This window comes from Perna viridis, chromosome 4 (genome assembly GCF_037379345.1).
Source record: "Perna viridis isolate PV_CMFRI_1.1 ecotype Kerala chromosome 4, ASM3737934v1, whole genome shotgun sequence".
NCBI lineage: Eukaryota > Metazoa > Mollusca > Bivalvia > Mytilida > Mytilidae > Perna > Perna viridis.
Window position 1 is genome coordinate 28,224,882 of NC_142448.1, and position 27,864 is coordinate 28,252,745.

A 27,864-nucleotide genomic window follows, 5' to 3' on the forward strand; every position below is an offset into this window, starting at 1 on the left:
AGGTGTGAAAAACTATGCCTTCAGCATCACCCTACCATGATAACATGATAATTAATATATTTAGCACCTAAACCGCTGAATGATTTCTTACAATGTTTTCGAGGTAAAAACCTGTAAAATAAGTGTCAATAGGAATAAGCTAAGTGTGACAAGTTCATGAAATATGTGTATAAAGGTGGTATTAGAATGTAATGTTTTTCATTTTTGTATTAATTACTGCTTGTAATTAGGTTGTTTTAAATGAAATTGTTTTGATTCAACATGTACAGTGGAAACAAAAAAAGGGTTTCGATTATATGTAAACTTAACTGAAACTAAATAAATTTCTAGAATGACAGACAGTCCAGACACAGTGATATCTTCATCCTCACCAGAACATGAGTTCGGTGAAGAGAACCCAGATTTTCCCATGCTTAAACCTATTGATCCACCTGCTGATGAGGATCGTAGGTCGTCTCCAGCACTGCCACTGCTTCAGCCAGTAGCAATAAAAGCTGAGGACATTCAAAAGAAAGATGTAGAGCAGCAGAATGTAAAGAAAGATTTGAGTGATGTAAAACCAGTCACTGATGTTGAAATGGCAGACAAAAAATTGGCCAAACTTGACCCAACATTGGCAGCTTTAGCAGAAAAAGATTTGAATGGCAAAACAAACAGTTTTACATCATCTATTTCTAATCCACTTAAAGACAAGGATATTTCAGTAACCTTGACCTTGTCAGCAAAGGCTGCTGAAGATATAGGTGGAGTTTTGTCCAGTATTGCAGAACTGCTGAAAATAGCTGTACCCCCTACTTACCAAGTCAGGAGTCCATCTCCAGATTCTCTCAAGATGGGGCTGAAGCGTAAGTTTTAAGATATTGTATAATTGCTCAATTTGTTATAAAAATAAACTTGCAAATGAAATTAAGACAATACATTATTTTCTTGTTGCTTATTCCATGAAAAAGAAATAAAACAAGATACTTATTCATAAATGGTCAGTAAATGTACTTTTTTCTAAGTCATGTTATTATTTATTGACCTATATAAAGAAGGAAATAGATTGATACTTAGAATTGAATATTTTACTTTATTACTTTTCAATTTACCATTGAATTGATTGTCTTAATGGACACTTATTTTGTTTAGTTCAACATATTAAAAGCGATGAAAGACAGTGTTTGCATATATAATTTGTGTTATAATACTTTGTTACCCTTTACCGTGCTGGGCCACTAGATTTCAACACTATATGTACAGGTTAACAATGCCCATATATAGTAGAAATCTATAAGAAGGAAACTCTTTAGAAAATTCAATACTAAAGCTTGCTTAGATGTTTTTTCCACAGACAAAGAAGATCCCATCAACATACATAACCTGATAAAAATGAAACCTAAGTTCTGCCGGAACTGTGACATGGTAGTGATAGACAAAGGTTATATAAGGAAGAAGTCTGAGATGCCATTTATGATCAAGGAGGATCACTTCACATTTAGGGTAATTAAGAGCAGATTTTGACATCCTTTTAATTTTGCCTGAGGCTTTTGTAGCTAAACCATAAAATCATTACTAGACTTTAGTGAATTAGGCTCATATAGATCTTTTTTTTTTCAAAGTTGTCTTTGAATTTATTAAATTGTACTTTTCTATATCTGCTTTCTCATTAAATATGTTATCTTTCTTAAAAAAAAATCTACAGTAAAGCGAAGAAAGAATCACGTTCACTATAACAATTTTTAAATTTCCTTAATTAGCCCATTTAAAGCTTATTAGGTATCTTCCATAAGCATTACAAGTTCTTGTGTGACAGCTGTAATTTGACCCAGTTGGAAACTTATTTCTGTAAAATCTATCACAATGTTATTTATTTCACACAGCTCGGAAAACTTCATCTGATTAAGGGGACTTTTTTTTTCAGGAGTCTGAGGATGAAGACATAGCATTTTGCACTCAGAAGTGCTATGAGAGATTTGTAATGGTGTACAAGAGTATCTTCAAATCTGGTGGACTACAGAAACCAGGACTGGATCCAACTCTCCTGTCTGACAAATCTCCCACAGCTTCATCTCTTAGTCCATTTCCTTCAACCCCACCCACAATGATCAGTCCCAGGGGATCTGGATTCCTTACTCCTAACTCATCCGGAGAAAGAACTCCACAACTGACACCCACCACACCAACTGGTGCCCCAATGCTTACAGCTGGAATGGAACCAGCAACACCAACCAGGCAGGACAAACCACGCAAAAAGAAAGCTGATGTACCTCCAAAGGTATTTAATGAAATATCACATTTTAACTTCTGTTTAAACTTAACTTAATGATTTTTGGTTGTATTTGGTTGATGGTAGAAAAAAAAGAACCAATATGATGAAATACAACAAATGCCACAGTATATAACCTATTACAAAATAGTGAGATCTCCAAAAGGTCTTCAACAAGTGTAAACACTTCTTACAGTTAGCTCTGAAAGGCCCTGACAACAAAATAATAAAATCCATTGTAACAGAATGGTGACACTTTGTCAACCTAAAATAAAAAGTAAAACGATGACACAAAGACACATTAATAACCGACATCTCCTAACTGTGGACGAGCGCATGCCTGCAGTGGGGTTGAACTAGTTTTACTAGTACATGTACTACAAGGAGAAAAATATTATTGATGACAGTAGTTATTCTGATAAATGTGTTAGATTTCTTTAAAAAGTATTACTTAATAGTACAAGAAACCTTACAAACTGTTTTGTCCTATTAATACAATCTTTAAATGAATGTATTTTAATTCATATGTACTTCCAATCAAAGTATTGAAAGTATTGCCCAATATCTTGTTATTTTAGCCCCCACCAAAACGTTGGAAGAATATTAGATATAAAAAGTGGGATCCATCATTTTCCCAAGAACTACAGCCTCGACCAGAAACCCCCAAAAGTGAAGTCGAAGTGGTAAGTGGTCTTCTACAAAGATTCTGTGACACCACACATTTTTCAATTTTCCTATTAAAACTGTATCAAGACATTAATGTACTTCCCTATAAGCCAATGAGAAAAATATGTATGAAAGTTGCATATTGTATTTAAAAGGTATTAGGTACCTGGGAAAGGCACTTTTTCACCAGGGGAGCCACCCCCTAGAAGTTCTGTTGATGTTTTGTATTAAACCATATTTTGTCAAGAGACCTGAAAAGCCACCCATATACAAAGAACAGGGATGATTTTCTTCCATTTTTTATTTAGCGGCTTTCCACTATTTCAAATCTGGATTTTACTGTTATGATTCTTTTTTTACTGTATATATACTTCTAAATTTCCGATTTGTTGACCTCATTAAATCATCTCCGAAAGAATAATGGTGCCCTCCCGTCCCTCATGTGTTTTACTGGAACAGCCATTATATTTGAAATCTACTTTACTATAATTAATACCCTGCTGGAAGAAATATGTAAAAATAAATTTTTTTCTTGTTTTGTTGAGATGAAATTAATTATTATCTTGTTGAATTTCATAGACTTTTGTTCTTGTGTTTACTAACACTTAGTATTGGTGGAGAAATAATTTTAAAGTTTTTGAAGAACAAAAAAGATTCTCATTTAACATTGTTAATGTATAATTCTATAACAAGACTAGCCTTTAGACCGAACAGATTGCACTTTTGTCCAAATTGCACTGGTTCAAATTGGTTTATAGAATGGCCAATGTTGGGTGGGTAGTAGGCGGATGGGGAAAATATTTTAGTAAATAAATATTTGGTATACAACTTCAGTACAAGGTCCTATATCGTGGGATGCGATTTCAGGTCTGCCACACTTCTACTTCCTGTTAACTCGTATTACGTCAACCCAGCCATTTATGTCTTTAACCAGTTTTATTTTCTCATGGTTGCGGAAGAATATCATTTACAGGTATAAAATTGTTGAATTTGCAGGTGGATTTTCAGTTAACTAAGATAATATAAGAAAAAGGTTTGACTGAATGTGTATGTATATAGTCAGTGTATTATACATTGTATTTATAGTTATGGAAGGCACTGGGTACAATAATTACTCCAGATCCTATGCCAGAGGATAAAAGATCCTGTGTATTTTGCAACAGTGTTGGTGATGGAGTCACTGATGGACCTGGAAGGTAATACTCTGATGGAGATCGACTCACTAATGACATGTAAAATGTACATTGGTGTGAAATTTGAAACAAATGTTAATTGATTAGATTTGTATTTCCTGAACTATTTGGTGAAAAATCCTTACGCCATGTTAATAATCTTTTTGCCTGCTTATTCTTTTTCTTTAGTCAACTGACATCATTTCTTTTCACTCACTTTAAAAGTCAAATTATATTTTCAATACTGTGTAAATGATTTTTAAGATATTATTTTTTTCCCTTATTTTGCACACATTAAGTAGTGGGCACTGAGTTTGAAAAACAAAACAGAATTGATGTTCATGTAGCAGACCTGAAATGAATCATATTTCAATGATTAAACAATGATTAAAAATATTATGTTGGCAAAACTGGTTATTTACTCGCCATATCGGCAACACAGACAGAAAGCAGCTATGTTTTTGTACCTTTCTTCAGTTTGTAGTGTAAAAGATAAAGCCCACCTTACCATAATATGTTGGGTGTTTGAATTGTACAGAGTATTTTACCAGCTTATGATTAAAGATACCGTAAATGTATTAATTTTTGCGGATTCTGTCAAGTGAGCATTTTCATAGGTATCAATTTTTGTGTGTTGAAAAAATGATTAGCGTTATACCATGTTAAAAATCAATTTCACATGTACTTTATTTGTGGCTTTCTGTCCACCACGAAAATAGCAAAAATTAGTACGTTTACAGTATTTGAAAGAAAAATTCTAATTTTAGTTGTGATTTTTAATTCCAGGTTACTTAACATGGATGTAGATAAATGGGCTCATCTCAATTGTGCTTTGTGGTCTTCTGAAGTATATGAGACAATGAATGGAGATTTAATGAATGTTGATGTGGCCTTTAAACGAGGTCAAACTACTGAGTGTCACACATGTAAAAAGTTAGGAGCTACTTTAGGATGTTTTAAATTGAACTGTTCTAAAACTTATCATCTTGGTTGTGCTTTGAAAACAGGATGTATGTTCTTCCAAGATAAGGTAAGTGTGGAGATTTTAATGTACTTTTATTAGTGGAGGTGCTTGGCTTTTCAGTTTCATCCAATGGTCCACTTGAGGAAAATCAAAAGTTCACTAAAAGTCGGTTGAAAGGGTTAAAAATCTAAGGCCCAGTTAAATAAATTTTCAAAGGTCCTTTGTCAGGAAATGGGAGCCCAAAACCTCAGGCCACCGCTAATTTGAATCCCTGAAGTGTTTGTAATTTTCAAAATTATGATATTACCTATCAGAAGATTTGTTAATTAATTATGCTTAGGATTTTTCCAAATAGGGGTTATGTTACTACAAGAAGTTGTATGGTTGTCATCATTAACTCGTGGATCATTATGATGTATCTATCTGCACCATGGAAACTGATTTATTCAACGGTTCATAGTTTTTCTTTCCTCGTTTGTCTACCCGGACTTGACTTGTTATGAGCAACTCTGCGGTGTTTCTAGAAAAGCAGAGGACACTTATCCTACCGGTGCACCTGGTCTATGCTCCCAGTTTTTAGTGGAGTCCGAGTTGCTCATTTGCTTTTGTTACTTTGTATGTATGATTTTAGTTACTTTATGTTCTTTGTTGTGTATATCTGTTTTCCATGTCTGGTCTTTGTCCCTGGATTACATTCTTTTGATTACCGCTATAAACTTGGTTCCCTTGATTACTCTTTCAGCATTTAAACAAAATTTAATTTCAGAAGTTACACTTTTTCTGATAAGATATTTGAAATAACCTCAATGCCTGTGGTTCACACTTGAAAAAAAAATGCTTTGAGAATGTTGAGGGTTATTTAGTTAAAAAGGATTGTGTTAGTGGCAGTTATATTACACTGCCTAAAATTACATTGCATTACAGTATGTTATATTACTAAATGTTAACACTTTTCTATGTGGCAGTCGTTAAAATACACGTAAGTTGCCACCAACTTGCAGAAAATGTGTAAAAAAACTTATTTTTGAAAATTAAATGATTTACAGAGTTATCACTGCTACATTATTTCAATGATCAACATCAACACTGACTGTTAGGGGTAAATCAAAACATTACAAGATTGTTCAGAGAAGTAGTTGCACTGAGAGAAAAATATGAATTGTTTCTGTTTTCTTCTATGCATATACTAGTACATGTAATTACAATGTTTGATATTTTAAGGAATACAATTTTCAAATGTTGTAGTAAAAATAAAAATAAAAATGAAAGACAACAATTTTTTATATATTTCAGACTATTCTGTGTCCTCCACATGCACCGAAGATCCTACCAGACAATGTACTAACTAATTTGTCTGTCTATAGGAAAGTGTATGTCAATAGAGATGAGGACAAACAAGTGGCCAGGTAATATTTTACTACACTGCTCCCCTTACCTGAAATATTTTATCCACTTTCTGGTATATCAAAAGTCCATAATTCATTGCTGTGAGGTGATTCTATATGCATGAATGCAAATAGTATATTAATAAAGCATGTGACTCAGGATAAAAAAATTGTATACTTACATGTATGTTAGCCATTCCAAGAAGTAATACATCTTCCCATGAAAGTTTAATAACATCTCAGTTGAAGACTCCATTGTTCCTGAAAAGGTCATTTGAAGATTTGGTGTAAAATGTCATCTGTGAATTGAAGTATTTAAAAACTAAGACCAAGCCTGTGATTAAGTTGGTATATAATTCTGAATGACAAAAATGAAAAAAAATCATTACATTGCCGAGTATTTTCCACAATATAATATTGCTGCTTATGATACATGTATCTCTGAATCATTAATTGAATGAAGTTTAAAATCTGTTCAAAAAACCATCATTTGAAAATGGCATGCTCATATCCTTTATTGTTTTTGGTCACTCAATGAACATGCTAGAGTGCATTATAGTGAGGTGTTCCAGCAGTATTTTAGTATTTAGTATAACCAACTTTATTTTATTGCAGTATGATACGAGGACAGGAGGAAGGAACATATGCATTACGTATTAGTTCTCTCATTTTACATAGTGTAGGACAGTTATTACCACATCAAATAGCCACTGGCAAATTTCATACCAGAGATTTTATTTATCCTGTAAGTAGTACAATTAGAGATCAGACTACTGGCAAATTTCATACCACAAATTTTAATTATCCTGTAAATAATACAATCAGAGTTCAGATTGCTGGCAAATTTCTTATCGCAGATTTTATCCTGTAAGTAGTACAATCAGAGTTCAATATCACTTTCCTGTTTCGTAGGACATTTTTCATGTGGAATGAGTGGTTGTATACATGCTACTTCATGTGTGTAATAGCCTGTAAATATTTATTTTACTTTAATGTATTATATGATTTATATCTGCTTTGTTTCAGGTTGGTTTTAAATCTAGTCGTTTTTATTGGAGTATGCGAAGATTATATAAACGTTGTCGTTATGTGTGTAGTATAAGTGACAATGATGGAAAACCGGAGTTCATGATCCGTGTTGTCGAGGCTGGTTTCGAGGACATAGTGATGAAAGACAATTCTCCGAGAGCTGTGTGGTTTAAAGTTCTAGAACCTTTGGACAAAATGCGTAGAAATGCTGATTTAGTGAAAATATTCCCGAGTTTTATGACAGGGGAGGAATTATTTGGTTTGACAGAGCCAGCTATTATCAGGGTGATTGAATCTGTAAGTTTTCAGTGATAAAACAAAGTTTTCCTTAAGTACTTATATATTTTTGTGACATCACATACAATGATGGTGTTCAGGGAATATAGTTAATCTTCTCTTCATTTAATGACAGACACCTGATTAACTTCTAAAGTTGTCAACTGGATAATTAAAATTTAAAACTTTATATTAGAGAATTCTCTTGGTGATTAATTCCATAGTTATTTGAATCTACATCGGATTAAATGTTTGAATCCGTAGCTTAGTAAGCACTTTGAAAAATCCCTATGAAGTGTAGTTTACCTGTACCACCAACAATGATAGGTGTATCAGCCTTCAACTCTATTTCTATCATGCTTTGGGAGTACCTTCTATTGTGTAATCTGTAACTCAGACAGTATTGAACCAAGGTTATTTAAACTTTGCACAGTGTCATGTAAATGAAGATGTGCACGTCCTATTATGGACAAGTTTGACAAACATTTGATGTTAATTTTTAGCTGTTGAACTTTGTCAATATTCTATCAGTATATATCAGTTGTGTTTAGTTCGTACTTCAGTAAATTTGTAACCAACACTACAGTTTTTATACAACTTAAAAAAAAATTGTGGTTGTATAATGGTATTTCGATGTGGTCATCATGATGTTATCATCTGTACACACTTAGTTTTTGTGCAATTGCAAGAATATTTGTTGGTTGATTTTTATAATATTTTATCATTAAAAGTACCAAACCACAACAGGAAGGTTGGTATAAATTTGGGGGGTTATGGCCCCAACCACTTTTGAAATTGGGGCTAAAAAATGCCCAAATACAAGCATTTCATGATATTAAACTATGTTAATCCAGTAAAAGCATATGGATGTCTATGATATTGCTGGGTTCCTTTTACATTCATACAGCATAATGCATGTTCTGTTCCTATGGATAGAATTACGAGATCATCAGTAAGGAACATGTCAGTGTCCTAATAATAAATTATTCTTTTAATAATAATTAAGTTATATCTTCAGATTTTAAAGTTTATGTATAGGATTACTTCACATAAGAAAAAGGTATGTCTAAGTTAACAGGATGGTCATATGTTTCCCATTACAATCATCTAATTATTGTCTCTTTGTCCACAAGTGACCTGTGTTTAACCCTTGCTTTTTATTCTTGCAGCTTCCAGGAACTGATCTCTTAAAGAACTACGCCTTTAAGTTTGGGCGCTGTGAATTAATAGAAATGCCGTTAACAATCAACCCTACTGGGTGTGCTAGAACAGAACCTAAACTTAGAACTCATTTTAGGAAGTAAGTCCGAATTATCTATAGCTGTTTCCATGTTCTGAACAGTTCATACATAATAGACTTTGTGCACACATTTATGCATGGAAGAGGGTATTATTTTCCTTGCAATAATTATATTGGGTACAGATTTTTGAACTACGTGTAGTAATGTTTTACTATTAAAAGAAATAAAGGGTGTCTACAGTCAATTTAAATCTGAAGTTCATTATTGAAGAAATTAAGATGAAACAAAGAAAACAGCACATAACATGAAAAATAAAACTCACAAAAATTATATAGTAAATGTGCAACCAGATTATGAAAGAAAATGGTGATGATGAAAATTTGTTGCTCCCATTTACATGTAAATATTTTTTTTAATTTGTAACATGTGTACAGATGTTGGATGGTTGGTTCCTTTTAGCAAGGCACATTATTTTGTATAACCTATCTAAACACTGCATTATCATAAACTTGGTCCACAACCCATGACAGCCTTATCCCAAACAGTATAATAAATGGATTATACTCTGTAACTAGTTTGGACTATTTGATATTAAATTATTATAATCCAGCGAGTTATGCCTGCATACTAGTAAACAACTGTAGTTAAGTTAATACTTATTCATTAACCATTTTGTTGTTGTGGGAGAAGAGTTGCCTCATACATGTAGTTGATTATAATGCAGAACTTAAAATCAAAAATTGAAAACAATCCTTAAACAGTGTTCTCCCCAGGCCCTTAAAGTGCTGCACTTCACAGCACTATCTAGTTTCGCACTATTGACCTTAGTATTGTGCTATCTTGCTGCCACCAATGTCCAATTAAGTTAAGCCATGATTTTAAAAATGTAGATGGGGGGTTTTTGTCGTGAATAAACTTAATAACAATAATTGAAAAAAAGCAAACAACAAAACAAAACAATTAATGTGTCATCTTCAAATAGCAAGAATAAGATTTTTTTTTTCTGACAACTATGTTACCTCCAATCTATTGACTTCCTAAAAATTGACAATTGGCATTTTTTGGCAACATGGATTTTAAGACCTGAGTAGCCTAGTAAATGTACATGATTAGATAATTCTAAATCTATAAATATATGAAAGTTACAAAGACTAGAAAAAAGACTTTATTAGATAATGCTCTTAACCAAATGAATACCGCACTGAAAAGAGGCCCCTAAACAAATTTAATAGAACATCTTTTTAATTTCTATGTTAAATATAAAAAGAAAAAAACATTAAAGTTATAATTACTTCAAGTTCAGTTGTAAAATATTTAGTTATGAATTATTCATATAAATATAAACAGCAAAGTACATATTGAATACACAGATCGGTTTTTGAATAATACATAAAATACGATACGGCACTTTTCAACACGGGATCTATTAATGTTGTGTCACATGCGCTTCATACAGCGCTATCAGTTAATCCTGGGGAGAACGATCTTAAATGGCTATCAATTTTCCACTGTGTTGTAGGATATTGATATGAATTGAAATTATTTTACAGAAAGCATACATTACAATCAAGTCATACATCTCGATCCCTCCCTGTCATGGTTACAGGGGTGACAGGAGATGTTAACTCACCATACATGAAACAGTTTGTTCATTCCAAGTCACAGCAATATAGGAGATTAAAAACAGAATGGAGGACAAATGTTTTCTTAGGCAGGTCTAGAATTCAGGTAATAGCAGAATGAAGGACATTTGTTAATTAAGCCATCGGACTGGTGCAAAAATTTGAATGATAATTCTATAAAGTATAAATGTATCTAGAATATGGGAATACCTTTAATAAGTGTTATTGGTAATGAGTAGTTTGTTTATGTGGATAATAGGTGGAAACATTATACTAATTCAGGCAAGATTTTTTTTTGCATATTTTAACTTACTGTGAAAGTACTTTAATTCGTGGATACCAATTTTCATGGATCAGGGAAGAAACACAAGTTCATGGATTCCTGAATTTGTGGTTTTGAAGTTTTTAGAATACACATCATTGGGAATCTACTATTCATTGGGAATGAAATTTCGTTGTTTCGCCAACCCACAGAAACCACGAAAACTGGTACCCCACGAACAGTAGTACTTTCACAGGATGTGATATCACAATTCCATGTACTTTATTTGAACAATTTATTGCAGTCACACTGTAAGAATTTTTTTAGCCAATTTATACTAATACTTCTTTGCCTGTACTTTGACTTGTCCAAATATCAACTTTGTCAGGAAAATAAGTAGGTAATTACATGTATTTCTAATCAAAGTAGATTATTGGACTTGTTTGTTTGTACTTCATTGATACCAATACCACTCTGGCTTTACTTTACTTACAGGGACTAGGTCTGTTTGCTGCTCGAGATTTAGAGAAACACACGATGGTTATAGAGTATATTGGATATCTGATTAGAGATGAGGTAGCCAATAGATTAGAAATTTCCTATAATGAACAGGTGAGAGAATTAACTTTTACTAAACTGGGAAGGGAGGTGACTAAACACTGTAAAAAAGAGAATCTTTTCACTAGGTCGCTCAGATGTGTTGTAAATTCAGAAACCATTCCAAGTATTGTAGCTTCTCTGTTTTTATCATAGGATCAAACCTGAATATCTGCTGTCAGTACCAAAAACCTTAGAATTTTTCCTGAAGAGTAACTTTCTAACACTTCATTATTATTTTAAAACCATTACAGCAATCAGCACCAGAAACCTTAAAATCTTCATAAAGAGTAACTTTCTAACACTTCATTATTATTTTAATACCAACACAGCAATCAGCACCAGAAACCTTGAAATCTTCATAAAGAGTAACTTTCTAACACTTCATTATTATTTTAAAACCAATACAGCAATCAGCACCAGAAACCTTAAAATCTTCATAAAGAGTAACTTTCTAACACTTCATTATTATTTTAAAACAAATACAACATTCAGTACCAAAAACCTTTATATCTACGTTATTACCAAATTCTATATTTGTTATTGATTGAAGGCTAGTTGTATTGGTCTGAGAGGGCAGCTGAAGACTAAAACTACAATGTGTAGTTTTTTTAAAGTAGCTAGGCCAATATAAAGTTAACATATAATGATTTCTTTATTTACTAGTACAGTGGATTTCGCTTAATTGCATAGCCTATTTGCCAGTAAAAATTATGCAAATAACCGGGCTATTCTTATAACCGAAATTAGGATTTTACCGGAAGTGTGAGTTCAGGTAAGACGACGATACTGTGAATCAACCAGGGGTATCACTGTTCAATATTTCTGGTCTGGTATTTGATTGTTGTAGACCTTCTCATTGTATTGTTCTTTCATCAATAAATAATAATATATATTGTGTTTGTCTTGTTTATTGACCTTCTTTACGTTGTGTGTATTTATAAGTAAAACCACGTGTTTCTCATCTATAAATAGTCAAGTAATTTCCTGACCTTTCTATGAAAGAAAATCCCATATTTCATAATTCAGCCAGGATTCAGTGTAATATTCATCAATGTTTGCAGTTTGTGGGCTTTTGAAATGGTCTGTGTTTTTTTATTCCTCTGTTCATCACCATTGTACACTGATAGTTGTGTATTATACGTGTCATTGACCTCGATATATTCCTATGAAGTGTGGATAGTATGGGGCACCTTAGGATAGTTGAATTTCATTAGACATTGTACTGAATGAATGATGACTTTTAATTTTCGGTTGATATTTTTGCCTAGTAACCCAAGCTCACTAAAAACTGTTCAGCTTATTAAAGAATATTAAATTTACATTGATAATCATTTGTAGTCGGAAGAATTTAAATAGGGATAAAAAATACCCCAAGCCGAATCCCAAGCCGCATCATAAGGTGATGTTTGGTATGTCGTCAAAAGTCATTGTTCACCTAGGTGCTTGTTTATTTTAATTAGAAATCATTTAAATTGTCTTTTATGTCCATTACATTTTTAATCCATTATTAACACCTCCTGATTGATGATAATTTAGTTTTTACAACAATAAATATGATTGACATATTTATGACCTGAAGGCTTAAAATAGAATTTGGGAAAACCTGTCTTTACCTGGATGAGGCAAAATTCTCTATGCAATAAACCGAAATGCACCTGCAAGGCCTTTGCAAATAAGCGATTTTTTTCCTAATAGAATAAAAGGAAATGGTTTTGTGCAGGAGAAAATTATGCTAATAACCGAAATATGCAATAAAGCGATATGCCATTAAGCGGAGTCGACTGTACTAGACAACAAGATACTGAAAGTTGGTTAAAACAAGATCAAAAATTGTTTTGAGTATTTTTATTTTATTGACCTTTTTAATTAGTAATGCAAAACTTTGGGCCAAATGATATGATTGGATGTTATTTGTAACTAATACGATATTAGGAGTTTTCATGAATGCTAATTTATATTTTTAGAACCGTGGTGTCTATATGTTCCGTATTGACTCAGATCAGGTCGTGGATGCCACAATGGCAGGTGGTCCTGCTAGATACATAAACCATTCGTGTGATCCTAACTGTGTGGCAGAGGTGGTTCCATTTGACAAGGAGAGTAAAATTATCATTATCACAAACCGCAGAATACCAAAAGGAGAAGAAGTAAGTTAAATTTAATGATTTGTAAGCAAATTCATTAACATTTTTTGTCATTTTATCGAATATAAAAATAATAGCAAGTAGAGGTAATTGACATTTTATCAGATTATGAATTTAGAAATTACAACAGCTAGTAGAAGCCAAGAAAGGAAATATTAAAAAAGGAATAAAAACAATATGTCCTTGATAAACTTTCATATTTTTGGGTAACATCATTAATCTTCTATATTTTTTCATATAAAAAAATATGCAGAAAAATATGTAAATCTTGGGGAAAAAAAAGCTTTTACATTTTCTTCTCTTTACAGCTCACATATGACTATAAATTTGACTTTGAAGATGAGCAACATAAAATACCCTGTTGTTGTGGTGCTAAACGGTGTAGAAAATGGATGAACTAATACACAACTCAACTAGTGCATCATTCAACACTCACTGAAGTGGGCATGTACACATACTGAGTGGAATTGGTACACAATTGGAAAGACTTGTGTATTGATAGACTTTGATTACAGTGTATACACATGTCAGTTGTGTTTTCAAAGTACACCTGAATAGCTTTCCATGGAAAGGTTAAACCAGTTTTAGCATAAGAAGCTTGTGTTTCTGTGGTTTTAGCCAGTTGTGATGTAGTGTAGTAAAGAAAGATTAAGCTAAGTAATGAAGAAATATTGACATGTGGATCACTTGACAAAACAGTGCAGCTATACTCCAGAATCTATATGTAGTCAATTTATTGAAAGAATAGGTGATTGTTACAGTCATAATCTTGATTGATGTTAAAATCTTATGGTGTTGTCGGTGAATATATACTTTGTTTATATTTATATTTTGACTATTGTATTTTTTTTCGATTTTTGTCATCTAAATTTTTCTAGTAATTTATATCAATTTTTTTTTAATCTAATTGAAGGCTTAGAATTTTTTTACAAGTATATTTTAGGTTAAAATTACTTTCAGCTCAAAATCTAAGATAAGTTTCTTTGCTGTAAAATTTGAGTTAATTTAAAGTATACTAAAGTAAAGCTATTTTTAATGATTTTGTTCCACGAAACACTGGAATGTGTCAATTAAAATAACACCAAGTTATCTTAGATAGGAACATTTGTAAATTAAGATAATTCATCTTTGGTTTTGAGCTTGTTACTCTTACATAGGTAACGTGTGATGGAAATGACAATAAACCTGGCAATTTTGATCTTAAAAAAATGTTCTTATCTCTTGTATATTAGAAATTTTGTGCAAAATTTTAATGCTTCTGAATTAAAGAAACTTTCCTCATTTTTCTCAGCAATTTCAAAAATAGGCACAATGATTAACTTCCCAGAAAACAGTGTCAACCTGCGAAATTTACAAGTTTACATATGTAACTTTCTCTTAGTATTATTTCTCTATGTAAATGTTTTTGGGAATTTGACACTATGTAAATGTTTCGGAAATTGGATTTTTTTTTTATTGAACTAAGCCATGTTCTAGTCTTTTCTTGAAGTTTTTACTTATGAAGTTTGATAATGAGATATGAGATTTACATTAATAATGAAGTAGAACATTATATCTTTAATTAAGCTTTCCTAGTAGGATTTTTTTCAGACAATTTTACATTGGTTAAAATGTCAGCAATCATTTAAGATTTTACTGTACTTTCTTAGAATTATTTTCAAAACAAGTTATAAATGATGAACTCAAAACTTATATGGCAATAATTTTATGGTTGTCAGATCAGAATTTCATTGTAAAAATCCATCATTCAGATTTCCTAGTTGTGAATAGTAAAAGCCTTTGTTACATGACTGAGGATGATTTTTTTTATCCTCTTTTAATGAACATAGAATAGATGACAACTTTTTTGTTAGAGAAATCCGTAAAAATACTTTAAAAATGGTCAGTAGCGTTCCTAAGTTTGTTTTCCTCACTGAAATGAACTAAATAATGAGTTGCATTCATTGACATAACAGTAGGGAAATAATGTATACTGATGTTTTCTTATTGTTGCTAATTGCATTATTCAATATCCATATGATTTTTACTGAATGTATCCTCAGAAGGAGATGGTTTGAATGAAAGTGAAGCTATCTTTTAAATTTATTAATAATTTTCACTTTTGACTGTGGCAGTATATAAAGTATCAAGAATTACAACAATTAGATTATTATTACTATCGCTATAGATACAGTATGATGAATTGTATTAGTATTAGAATATAGATGTTTTAACACTTGTAGTTTTCTTGTCAAGAGATGAAGGCTAAAGATTGTTAGTGTTTTAAATATATTTATCTTGTTAATTTAGTGCAATGAGACTTGTTTACATATTTTTCTTGTACAAAAGCTGTTTAATGGATTTAGAGTGTATTTTTTCCCTGTAAAAGGATTATTTTGTAGTGTGAATATTTTTCTGATGGATCTTGCTGTAAATTTCATGCATCAAATACTGACATTTAATTTTATCAACAACATTGATGAATAGGAGATATATACTATTTAGTATTTTGGTAAGGTAATCAAACTTTATTATGAATTTTAAATCTATTTAATATATTAGAACCAGGAGTATAAAATTGTGACAAAATTTATTTTTTTTGTTAATAATCATAATATAGAAAAAATAAAAATTGTAATGAATTAACAGCAGATTCAAATGTGAATTAATTTTTTTTTAAGTACCATTGATGTTCTATTATCAGATTTTAAATGATTTTTTTCTCCGTGTTAAAGCTGTCGAAGCTATTCATTGAGACGACCAAATTAAATTCACTTGAGACCTTGTGCCATGGTGAATTGTCCGATAAAAATCAGGGTTAACATATTACTCACAACAATCAAAGCTTTTACAAAAAATCCTTCATATATGTGTGTATTTCTGGTGTGCTTGTTGAATGCTTTGTATATTGCAAGTTTTTGCTTTCATACCTATAGGTTTTAAGGTGTACCATAATAGTTAAATATTTAAATTTATCATATTTCATATACATGCATCATCATTTTGCCATCATTAATACATTTTATGCAAATTTTCTCTTTGTCTAATGTTTGAAAGGCATAATAAGAGTATAGCTACCTCATAAGTGTAGAATTTGAAAATCTTTTTATCATTTAGCTTTAGTGGCCCTTCCCAAGATCAGGGCTTGTAGTTAAATCAATTATCAATAATATATTGTCTGTTTCCATCTTAATAGTATTAAGAATTAGTGAGGCCTAAATTTTTAAAATTCTTATTACTAAAAAAAAATGTTAGTTTCGTAATTATTAATTACATCATGGAGCTGTTGTATGAAGGCTTTTACTGAAAGCATAACCGTCAAGATGGCCTCCAGGTTTACAGAAGTAGATAACATTTAAATTAATTGTTCTATAAAGGCATTTCACTAATTCGTCTTTTATTTGGGGGGATCCATGAACAGTTCGCTAAATAATCAACAATTTTAATAATTGAAATACATAGATTTGTCAGCTTCCACTTACTTATATTGAAAACACTTGGTATTCTTTTAATTTTATAGCTAATAGATTTAAAAGTTGCTAGATTAAGTCATAATATTGAAAAATGCTGAGTGATTTTCCTCCACTTCCTAGTCTCAGCACCATAAGATTCATTTGATTTAAAATATTTAAATTTGTTTTGTTAACGCTAAATTTATTGATATATTTTAATCTTGTTCTCTTACATGCCTTTAAGGGTGTTTTAAAACTTGTCACAAAATATCTTAACAGTACTCATGATATCATTTGAATATTACAGGCTGTACAAAGCTAGTTTGAATATTTATTTTCAGTGTTTTTTTTTTACTTTTTTTTTGTGTTTAGTCATAGAATGAGTATTCTTGAATAACTAAAGATAAGGATAAATTGTGAACTCATAAATTCTTCCCTTATGTATCATTTTTGTGTGTGTGTGTGTCCACTCCAACAGATACGGAGAATCAGTTTAACTAATGTAAGCTTTAAAAATTGTAAGAGAAAAACTTAATTTTTTCCATGCATTCTTCTTGGAAGTAATCACAGGTTCACTATCAAGCTTAGAATTTTGCTTAACTGTTCTTAACGTGTGAATATCAAGCTTACATCCTTGCCTAAATTCAGATTAACCGGTTATCACTTTCTTTCACATGAATTTTAAAATTATGTTGCAGTGATTTATTATAGAGAAAGTAGTAATTAGCAAATTCTACACATAAGTAAGTGTATAGTTCTGTTTTATTTGTAAAATGTTTATTTCAATTGTAAATAGTGTATATTTTTTGCCTGGAACTATTTCATAAAATTGACATATTTTATACCGATACATACCATTCATTGTTACTATGTGTCAAATTTTGTCATTTTCTCAAAAAAAATACTTTATGTATGTTGTAGTTTTAATAAATAGAGGTAGCATTTATCATCATGAATTACAGTTGTCGGTGTTACATTTTAGATTTTTGATAAATGTATTCTCCTTCATTTCGTCATTCTGTTTTGTATAGAAATAAGCAGCTTTGGTTTGTACTTATTTGTATTTTTTTTTTAAGTTGCTTATTTAAAGAAAAAAGTCATTTAATTTTCAAAACTTTAAAAATGAGGACAGTATGAATTATCATTTTAATTTTGTAAGATTTTTTTTATCTACAGAAATACATGTTCCAGCTATACTTTTTGTATTTGTGTGAAATTGATGAAATATGTATAGGAATTCTCAATTATAATATTGAAAGGGTCTAAATATTTTCTGGTGTATAAATAAATTATTAAGCATTAAAGAGCATAATTTGAAGAGTCTTTCATGGAAATGAAAACTGTGTATTGTGATTCTGCACTGGTTTTCTGATTACCTCCCTTTGTTCTTTCTAAAGTACTAGTGTGTAACTTAATTGTTTAGAGTTGTTATGGTAGCACAATGTCACCTTTATCTTAAAAAAACTAACTCATTACAAAATAGTCTGGGAAATAGGTTGTTAAGGGGAGATAATCAATGATTTGAACATGATATTTGTAGTCTTGCTATTAAACTTCCAAGGTATGGTTTGGAGTCACCCTCAAATGGAAGGTGGACTTTAAACTCTTACTTTAGAGAGAGTCAGACTATTTAAAATGATTTTTTGAAGACAGAATTTCTTGTGAAAATTATTTCTATTGTGATTGATTTGTTCTGATAAGTATTTATCTTTTCTTTTTTCTAGTCTTTATTCTTTTATCCTCTACAATGTTTCTCTTCTGTTCTGTTTAAAACAAAGAATTTTCACTTTTATATATACCAGCACAATTAGTTTTTAAGTACTTTTCAGGAAAAAGTACTAGATTTCTCTTGTGATTTTGTAAAAAGAATAAAAAAGATTGCATATTCTAATGACTATTGTAAAAAGAACTATTATGTAAAAATCCTACTTGAAACTTAATGTTGGAATTCCTTCTGATTGGTTTGGTTTTTTGAACTCCCAAACTTTAATTTTTCTCTTGTTTCAGTTTTGTGTAAAATTTCATCTTTCAGCTGTAGTATAAAATCATTTTGGTAACACTACATCATGAGTAATGTACATTGTAGATTTTTTTTCTTCAAGGTTACCTAAACATTCATTAAATTCAGTGTATAATTGTACATTTGACAGTCATGTAATCCATTCATGGTTTAGTGCTATTCATCCTTACTTGTATTGATGATTGTAATATTATCAGAATAAAATTTTATCACATGTTTACTTGGATTCGTCTGATCTTTTGAAAATTTTATATTTTAACTATGATTTCCAAAGTGATTTGCTTTCAAGTATTTTCTATTTTTTTATTACAACCTTTTTAATCAGCCAGTTAGTAAAACTAGGATGAACTGCAGCATCCAAGCTTACAACTGTTCCTTCCCTTGGTATTCAAGTTATTGTGATCTGTGTTAAATTAATTCTTCATTGACTATGTTGTGTCTAGTATATTTTCTGCTCCTAAATTATGCCAGGTAAGGTGAGTGTGACTAGCCATTATAACCTTTGCTGTTGTGATACTGTATATAGTCTGGAGATTATCTATTGATTAGTAATGTTAGATTCAAAACTGCTGTAGTTTTCTTTTTAAAATTTTAGAAGGAATTTTAAAATATTTCATTTTTTTTCTGTTGTGTACTATACCTAGATTCTTAAAGGACTGTTTTACTAGTTATAGGTATCATAAGTATATCAAATCATATTTTTCAAAATTCAGGGAATTTACACGTTGAAGAAACTAGATGGTGCTACAATTGTTAAGCAACCATTTTGACAATAAACACAATTCCCTTCAGTTTTTTATAAATATACACCCAAACATTGGAGTATGGTCTATTTCGCTCATTTATTGTTTTATACACTGAGAAAGAGCCTTAATTCTTATTGATTCAATCTTTGGATGGAAGTAAGGGTATAGGACTTTATAGCCAACTCAAATATACACAGATTAGATCAGTTCTAACTGTTCCATAATGTCAAGTAAAACTTGCAAAGAGACCAGGTCTATGGTAGATTATAACAATTCTTAGACCCTCTTCTTTGGAACTGTGCTTTAACAATTTTAGAAAGCTTAATATTCCAATGCAGGCTATACGGACAAGGTTAGAACTGCTCAAATTTATGCTGCCTTCTGGATTTTTTTTACTATTTATAGGACTTCCTCAACTCGTTTTTAAGAACGATTAATAATTGATTTTAATGCACCGTGCATGGTGTATGTGACCAAAAAAATGGAGACAGAAACGACAAAATTTACAGAAACTAAGGAATTGTCATTAGAGAATCATAGATACTTTATTAAACGTGTTTGTAATAGATCAACTAACAGCTAGGACGGGTTTCCTTTTGGGAAAAAGGCAAAACGTGTATGGTGTCGGGGAAATTGCCTAGTAGTTCCAATTTTAACTGATAGACTTAAATATATTATTTTTCATACAAATTATAATCTCCCAATTATTTGTTGAGAGGAGAGTCTTTCAACAATATGAAAAAGGAAGGAACTTGATAACCCAAATGTAGATTTTATTATAACCTTTCTTTGAACATTTGTTCCCAGCTGGAGCCGAGGTGAATTTTTTCCACAATACTAGAAATCAGCAAGTATACAAATTGAATTCACAAAACATATAGTTAATCTTCAGTAAGAAATAGAATAGATATATTATGTTGGCTAGGTTTTGCATTTAAATTTAAACGCCCACAAAAAAGTGATAAAAACTTAATAGGTATTCTTCGACTATAACGCTTAACAATCACGAATTGCAAGATCAGTCTGTGTAGATTAGATTTCAAGTTTTTATTTAAATATGAGTATAATTCAGACATTTGATTAAGATGGACAGTATTAGTCAGTGAAGGTTATACCTTTGAATGTTCAATAAATGCACATAATACCTCTTTAAAATTTCAAGTATACACGAATTATTCCGTGTACATAGAAATATAAAACCCCACGCACTTCCAAAACAAACATTCTCACTACAATTCGTAATGAAATGGTTCGTTTAGTTCTGTCGGCATGCAATCGTTCTGTATCATGGATGCACTACAGATCTCACTTTTTCATAAATGAATTCCACAAAGCTTATCTAATGTGATAACACGCATAATAATCTGACATGCATGTACAAACATATTAAACCTCGAGTGCCCTTGTTGATTCAACCGTCTCAAATAATTGATAATTTTCTGCACAGAGGATGACACAGAAAACAATCATCATTTTTTTCCGTTTTCTAGAAGAAATACTGTTAATAATAACCAACACCGTAAGCATTGTAATTTCCGGGAAATCCATAATCCTGGTTGTAGAAGTAATTTGAATTCGGCCAGTAATGTGCTGGCATCATGTTCTTGGGACCGCCATACTTCCTGGTATATTTGTCTCCATTTCTTTTCTGTACTTCTGTTAACTCCTTCGTGTTGATTTCTTTCCGATTGTTTTGTTCCAAGTTTTTGCTTTCTCTGTTCTCTTTTTTGCTGGCTTTGAGTTCTAGTTCCTTTTCATGTGTTCCAACGACTAGAACTCTATAGACCAGCATCATTATCATCATTCCGTTCTTTAAAGAGAAAAATATTATACCATAACTATATACATCTTTGATAAATATGGCACAAAGCCTGATTGTCAAATACGGCCCATCTTGTAATATCATGGCAACGAATAAACTCCAGATTTCTAACTCTACTAATCTCGCGCAACATTGCTCTGGTTTGCTCCTCCAATTTTTTGAACGTCTCCCTTTCTCAATGTGACCACCTCGTTCTTTTCTCGTAGAAGTCAGAACTAAGGTAAACTGTAAAAGACTGAAAGTCCAAACCGCCAAAATGGCATAACTGAATGTTTTGTCACTTCGAATTTTTGGTTCTTCAAAAATTATGAAGAGTTCCATGACATCTGAACCGGACCCGATGTAGACGAACAATAGTTGTGATAGCTGGTCACGAGTGAGTTTACCACGAGGCAAAATCCAACGTCCTAGTATGAGAATAAAAAGAAAGCCCTGCTCTAGGACAGAGGCCCATGTGTCTGCATCTAAATATATTGGTATGGTGATCTGTAAATAAAGGGAATGTACAGATAAGAAATGCATGCAATCATAGTATGTATAAGCACAATCACAGGAACTTGCTTCTATATCACTATTCAGCTTTCTGTTATTTTCATAGTACTTCAAGGTACTAAATTGTTGTATATTGATAGTCGCTGAGCGGAAAATTATTTATTTATTTATTTATGATATGGTCACACCAAAAAAAAACCACGAAATTAACCGAAATTTTCAAATTTCTAAACTTAAAGGGGGTCTAACCACTTGAACCCTCTTTTTGGATAGTAAAAAAAAAATAACACATACAAAGGTAACAAAAAATAACAAACAAATAAATATACAAAAAAAGTAATATTGACAAGAAATACTGAGTAATGATTAACACGTTTTTAAGTATTTTAGAAGAAATTTTCATCAGCCAAACTAAGATTCCGCGTTCGTCAAAATCTTTATTTCTGTTCGAGAAATAAATAATAAATAGTTAAAGCAATAAAAATCTAATCACCCCTTCTATCGACGAGAGTGCCTCTGCACCACCATGATTATCGCTGGAATTTGTTGTCGGCGACGTCGTCGATGTAGTGTTGCTGCCGACTTCTGTTAATTGCCTGTTTAGTCGATCGAATTCTAGTAACCAGATGGCAGGTATTGTATTCAAAAGATGAATGAAGAAACACGGACAAAACCTGCAATTGAAATACGATTGAGTGATCATATAGTACATACGTAATTTATGCAGTTAATGTGGACATTCTATATGCACAATATATATTCTTGAAGAGTGCTATCAACCTCTGACTTAGTCCTCGGCCAATATAATTTGTTCAGGTCCATTTGCATGTTCATTGCACTAGTATCTACTCACATCTTATGTCACTTTATAACTGGAAATCTGTTTGATTTTAGTGCTGGATATACATCTTAATTTAATTCTATAGTGAATTAGTGAAAATGTTAACATAACAAATCATCTAAAAATTAGCGAAATTGTCGAACTTAAATGTCCGTCGTTTATTAATGTCGTAATAAAGAAAACAAGAATACATAATAATTCTAATTAGAATTCCACTTTCCCGTTTCTATGTACTGGTAATACGATCCGACGAGTCAGTCTGCTTCTGACTTTAGATTAAAAAAATATTAAATGAAAATTAAATATTTTTACCATCAATCATGAAATATGAGTGTTATGTTAAACAGTTTTTTTTTCTAAAATCGTAGATATATTGACATAACCGTGCACACGTTGTTGTGTCACCAGAAAATATTTAACCCTTGAAATAGAAAAATGTTGCTGCTCCATTTGAAACCCATTGTCAGTGGGTCGGTCTTAGTGTAATGTAAGTCTGGAGTGGGTGTATAAAAGTTAATGGCGGATTCAGAGAAGGGGTTCCAGGCTATTTTTGGTCATTCTTATCCCTAAAAAGTGCATGAAATTAATTTTCCAACCCTGCACCCGCCTAAATAATTTCCATCCACCACTGATGTTATGGGGAGAAATACATAAAGACTCATATGAAAACATTTGGCATTATGTACATTATATTAATATTAGAAAAAAAGTTTTATAAATGAGTTAAACCATATTTTAGCAATTCGTCTTAAACTGACATAAACAAAAATGGTCCGCCTAGATTTTATTTGAGCATTCTCTAAGAATCCAAGGTTTCATAAGTACTTCGTGCATAGAACTGAATGGAACATTTTAAATAACAGATCTTCATTTAGAGGAGGAGTTTCCAGGAGATAGACTTGTAGTCCAGTCCGAACTTCCTCTGACCATCTTCTTTTTTATTTGGATATTGATAACCCGCGACATATCGATATCCAAATAAACAAAAGGTTGTTGAAGTGGCAATGCTTGTTTTCAGACCTTGTGTTTATTTACTGTAATGAGCTTTTTTTCTGAATAAAACATGTTTAGTTAGTAGGTTTTGACACTCCTGTTTCATATTCCTATACTTTACCCATTGCACCCAAAATTTTCAATTATAAAAGGCTATTGCAGAACCTCGAGATTGAGGACTTCAAGGTTATAAACCACCTGACTGTTCTTGCAAAAACTCTCCATTCAGATATGGATCTTCCGGTCACGCACCGTTACGGAAGATTTGACCATCATCGAAAACGAATCTCTGCGTAATATCCTTTCTAAAGGTCCTAAGTATCGTGAACCACGCTCCATAAATTAAAGTTCTTCTGGATGCCGTGGAGGACTGCGCAAGAAAATGGATAAAACGAGAACACGAAGACATTGATTCTCTGTCAGAATGGTTAAAGGCCGTGAGGTCTTTAATTTTGGAACGAATGAAAGTTTTAAGTAAGTCGATGAGTGCCAATGCTACATCAGTTTTCAAAGACCCCGATGTAGCAAAAACATTGTCTGCTATGCATGACAAATATGTTGTCGTACAAGCAGACAAAGCCCAAATCAACAAAATAATGGCAGTGATAAGACTCTCCAAAGAAGAGATTGTGGGAAAAAAAACATAAATCTGTGCTATCCATCTTTGGTATCTCTACCAAAGACAATGATTGTGATTTACTGTCTATGTACTGGATTTCTAAACTCCACAAGAGTCCATACAAACAACGTTACATAGCTGGATCTGCAAAATGTATCACAGCTGTCAAAGAGGGTCTGTAGTCTTACCACAATACTTGTTACTCCCATAGTGGTATTAATTCAGTGTGGATCCTGAAAAATTCGAAAGATATGGAGACCATCAGTTCAAGAATATAATAGTATACATTAAAACCTATGATAAAACACTGCTTACTTCTATTCCCCATACTCAGTTAAAATCCCGACTTAAAAACGTTATACATCGTTTTTTCCAAAAAAGTTGGTACACCCAGATAAAAATCATCTTCCAAATATTACAAAATGCTGGAATTTTTAATCGACACCATATTTGTCCAGTGTGGTGGACGCGTTTTTCAACAAACGGTCGGCATTCCAGTTGGAACAAATTGTGCTCCTCTACTTGCTAACCTATTCCTTTACGCTTATGAGGCTGACTTTATATCTGATTTGATCCGATAGAAAGAATATTGTTTAGCAAATCCTTTTATCTCAGTTTCCGCTATATAGATGACGTATTATCTTTGAACAATCCTAATTTCGGGGATTTGATACATCGCATCTACCCCAAAGAACTTGAGATAAAGGGTACTAAAGACACTGTGAAGAAAGCCTCATGTCTTGACCTAAACTTAGAAATCGATGGTAAGGGAAAACTATTGACCAAACTTTACGACAAACGTGATGACTTTTCATTTAGAATTGTCAACTTTCCTTTCATATGTGGCAACATCCTGTAGCACCTACGTATGTTCATATCACAACTCTTACGTTATGCCAGAGCTTGCCGAAACTACGCAGACTTTTTGTATCGCACTAGACTTCTAACAAGTAGGCTTCTGGAACAGGGTTATGCTGCTACAAGATCGAAGTCATCGCTACAGAAGTTCTATGGACGTCATCATGAACTCGTAGATCGTTACGGAGTATCCATCTGCGCCATGAAAACTGATTTGATCAACGTGTCATAGTTTTCCTTTCCTCTTTCGACTACCGCGGACTAGATTTTTATGAGCAATTCGGTGGGTGTTTCTAGAAAAGCAGAGGACGCTTACCCTACCGGTGTACCTGGTCCATGCTCCCAGTTTTTAGTGGAGTCCGAGTTGCTCATTTGCTTTTGTTACTTTGTATGTATAATTTTCGTTACGTTATGTTCTTTGTTGTGTACGTCTGTTTTCGAAGTCTGGTCTTTGCCCCTGTATTACCTTCTTTTGATTACCGCTAGAACCTTGGTTCGAATCTTGATTACTCTTATATCAATTAGACTGAACTTTCAAGTCATCCCGTCATTATAAAGCGGCTGCATCATATCATTTACTGCGTAAATCTTTCAATTCGATTCGTGGAAAACTTACAACCTATGTATAGGACAAATTATGTGAGAAGACGTTTGAATAAGTACTAGAATTTCATAATATATTATGTTTGAGACAATTACCACATCTTAGGACACTTTTGTGACACTTAATTGGTATAAAACGAGATAATAAGTGCCATAAATCATTATATATAATTATGAATGGACCAAGGTCACGGAACGGGAATATGATTTAAGCATGACCTCATATTTAGTATATGATGTTTTACATATTATTGTACGTAATATATATGCCCCTAACGGTAAAAAAATTGCAATACATGCAACTTATCGTTTTTTACAGACTTGAGACAAACAAATGACCTTTCTATTAGATATCATCCCTGAAACGTCATATGTTCCTCATTTTGTTTCCTTTTTACATAGTCTGGTCTATATTCTTGGGGATTATCTTATGAAATATATCCATCTACTAGTATCTAGACTTTTAGTTGAAGTAACCGTCAGTGTTGAATGAAACTTATATCTTAGAGATGAAATCAGTTCTAATGGAGGAGAGGCAACAATCCTACCAAACATTGTGGGAAAAACAGCCTAAGCCAATCTATGTGCCTTCAATAGACAATGTTTTTTCGCCAATTTGGCTTTTTTGGCGGCAAAAACTGCGTCACTGAGTGATTTTCAGTTGCTGTAATTACGCCATACCTTGGAATTTCACGGTATACACTAACTAAACCAATCTCATGTAAGCCGCGCAAATATATACGCGGTCTGTATGTACACTAGCTGTTGCTGTTGAAGTAACTGGTAAATATAAGCCTCATCAGTGTTGTAGTGTTTTTGGCTTGATGTGTATATTACATTTTTGTTGTTGATATTTCCTTTGAAAATGCCTATTCACACGGTATTTCGTGTCGATACCGAAGTTTATTCAACAGTAAACTCTACCAATATTTCATCAAAGTCTAGCATCATCTTAATTGTGCAGTGCATCTAAAAATAAATGCACCAGGTGCATGTGTGTTGATAATTACCGGTATGTAAGCGTTTTAACTAAACGTGAATTAAAAAAATGGGCTGAAATTAAGTTTTCACGAAACTCTTTTATACTATTTTCCCATTCATTAGCTATATTCCCATCTTACCATTTATCTTCCTGTCCCCTCTTTTTCAGAATTCTATGTTCCAATTCAACAATATGTAAAATATTTCCCATTCCTAGGAGCCATATTAGGCTTTCCCCTGTCACATCTACTGCTCTCCATATGCACAGAAAACTGTGGATAAATAACAATGCACGCACAAAAACAGCTTGAACTATACTCCATATGATGACCATGTTTTTTACTGCCTGTCAATCTCAGATTGTCAGAATTTATGTCTCACTCTGCGAACTATATAGTGGTAAACTTACGGTTCACTTAATTCATTTTAAGTCAGTCGCTATTTTTTTTTACCCCTGATGAAGTCATACTTTAAATGTATCGATAATTTTTTTTTCATTCAAATAACTTTAAAAAGTATGTCACTAAATAATAAATGTTGAGAACCAACTAATATCACGAAGCACTAATTCACCATTTATCAAAATTTAATTTAAATCTGGCCTCATCTTTGTAATTCCCACAATCTTTAAATCTCTGCTCAACTTTCGTATGATATGGTTAATTGTAGGTAGAGTGTTTTCAAACTTGTTTGCATAGTCACTTACTATATCTAATTCAACATCTTTAAAATGCTTTAAAGGAGAATACGTCTTTGTTTGTTATAGAGATCTGCCTGTCTCCTTCCATTTTTCCAATCTTATATGATATCGCATATACATATGTACTATACAAGTTATTTCAATAACCG

At 32.1% G+C, this 27,864-nt stretch overlaps 2 protein-coding genes across 2 annotated transcripts in view; one reads left to right on the forward strand and one right to left on the reverse strand.

The window, feature by feature from the left end:
• The window catches only part of LOC148619602 (uncharacterized), a 30,914-nt gene extending 11,634 nt beyond the window's left edge, over nucleotides 1–19,280 (forward strand). The window contains exons 8-21 of the mRNA XM_088579708.1: nucleotides 331–845; nucleotides 1,334–1,482; nucleotides 1,904–2,257; nucleotides 2,827–2,931; nucleotides 4,001–4,110; nucleotides 4,873–5,116; nucleotides 6,344–6,456; nucleotides 7,051–7,180; nucleotides 7,462–7,761; nucleotides 8,910–9,040; nucleotides 10,532–10,709; nucleotides 11,361–11,477; nucleotides 13,430–13,612; nucleotides 13,918–19,280. Of these exons, the coding sequence (XP_088435834.1) occupies nucleotides 331–845; nucleotides 1,334–1,482; nucleotides 1,904–2,257; nucleotides 2,827–2,931; nucleotides 4,001–4,110; nucleotides 4,873–5,116; nucleotides 6,344–6,456; nucleotides 7,051–7,180; nucleotides 7,462–7,761; nucleotides 8,910–9,040; nucleotides 10,532–10,709; nucleotides 11,361–11,477; nucleotides 13,430–13,612; nucleotides 13,918–14,010 (2,722 nt within the window). The 3' untranslated portion in view covers nucleotides 14,011–19,280. The remainder of the gene's footprint in view (nucleotides 1–330; nucleotides 846–1,333; nucleotides 1,483–1,903; nucleotides 2,258–2,826; nucleotides 2,932–4,000; nucleotides 4,111–4,872; nucleotides 5,117–6,343; nucleotides 6,457–7,050; nucleotides 7,181–7,461; nucleotides 7,762–8,909; nucleotides 9,041–10,531; nucleotides 10,710–11,360; nucleotides 11,478–13,429; nucleotides 13,613–13,917) is intronic.
• Nucleotides 19,281–20,756: 1,476 nt separating this feature from the next.
• Nucleotides 20,757–27,679, reverse strand: LOC148619603 (transmembrane protein 26-like). The gene is made up of 3 exons (XM_088579709.1): nucleotides 27,156–27,679; nucleotides 22,614–22,794; nucleotides 20,757–22,114 (listed from the first exon to the last, which is right to left on the reverse strand). The coding sequence occupies exons 1-3, from the start codon at nucleotides 27,347–27,349 to the stop codon at nucleotides 21,308–21,310; spliced, it is 1,182 nt and encodes a 393-aa protein (XP_088435835.1). The 5' UTR covers nucleotides 27,350–27,679; the 3' UTR covers nucleotides 20,757–21,307.
• Nucleotides 27,680–27,864: the final 185 nt, after the last annotated feature.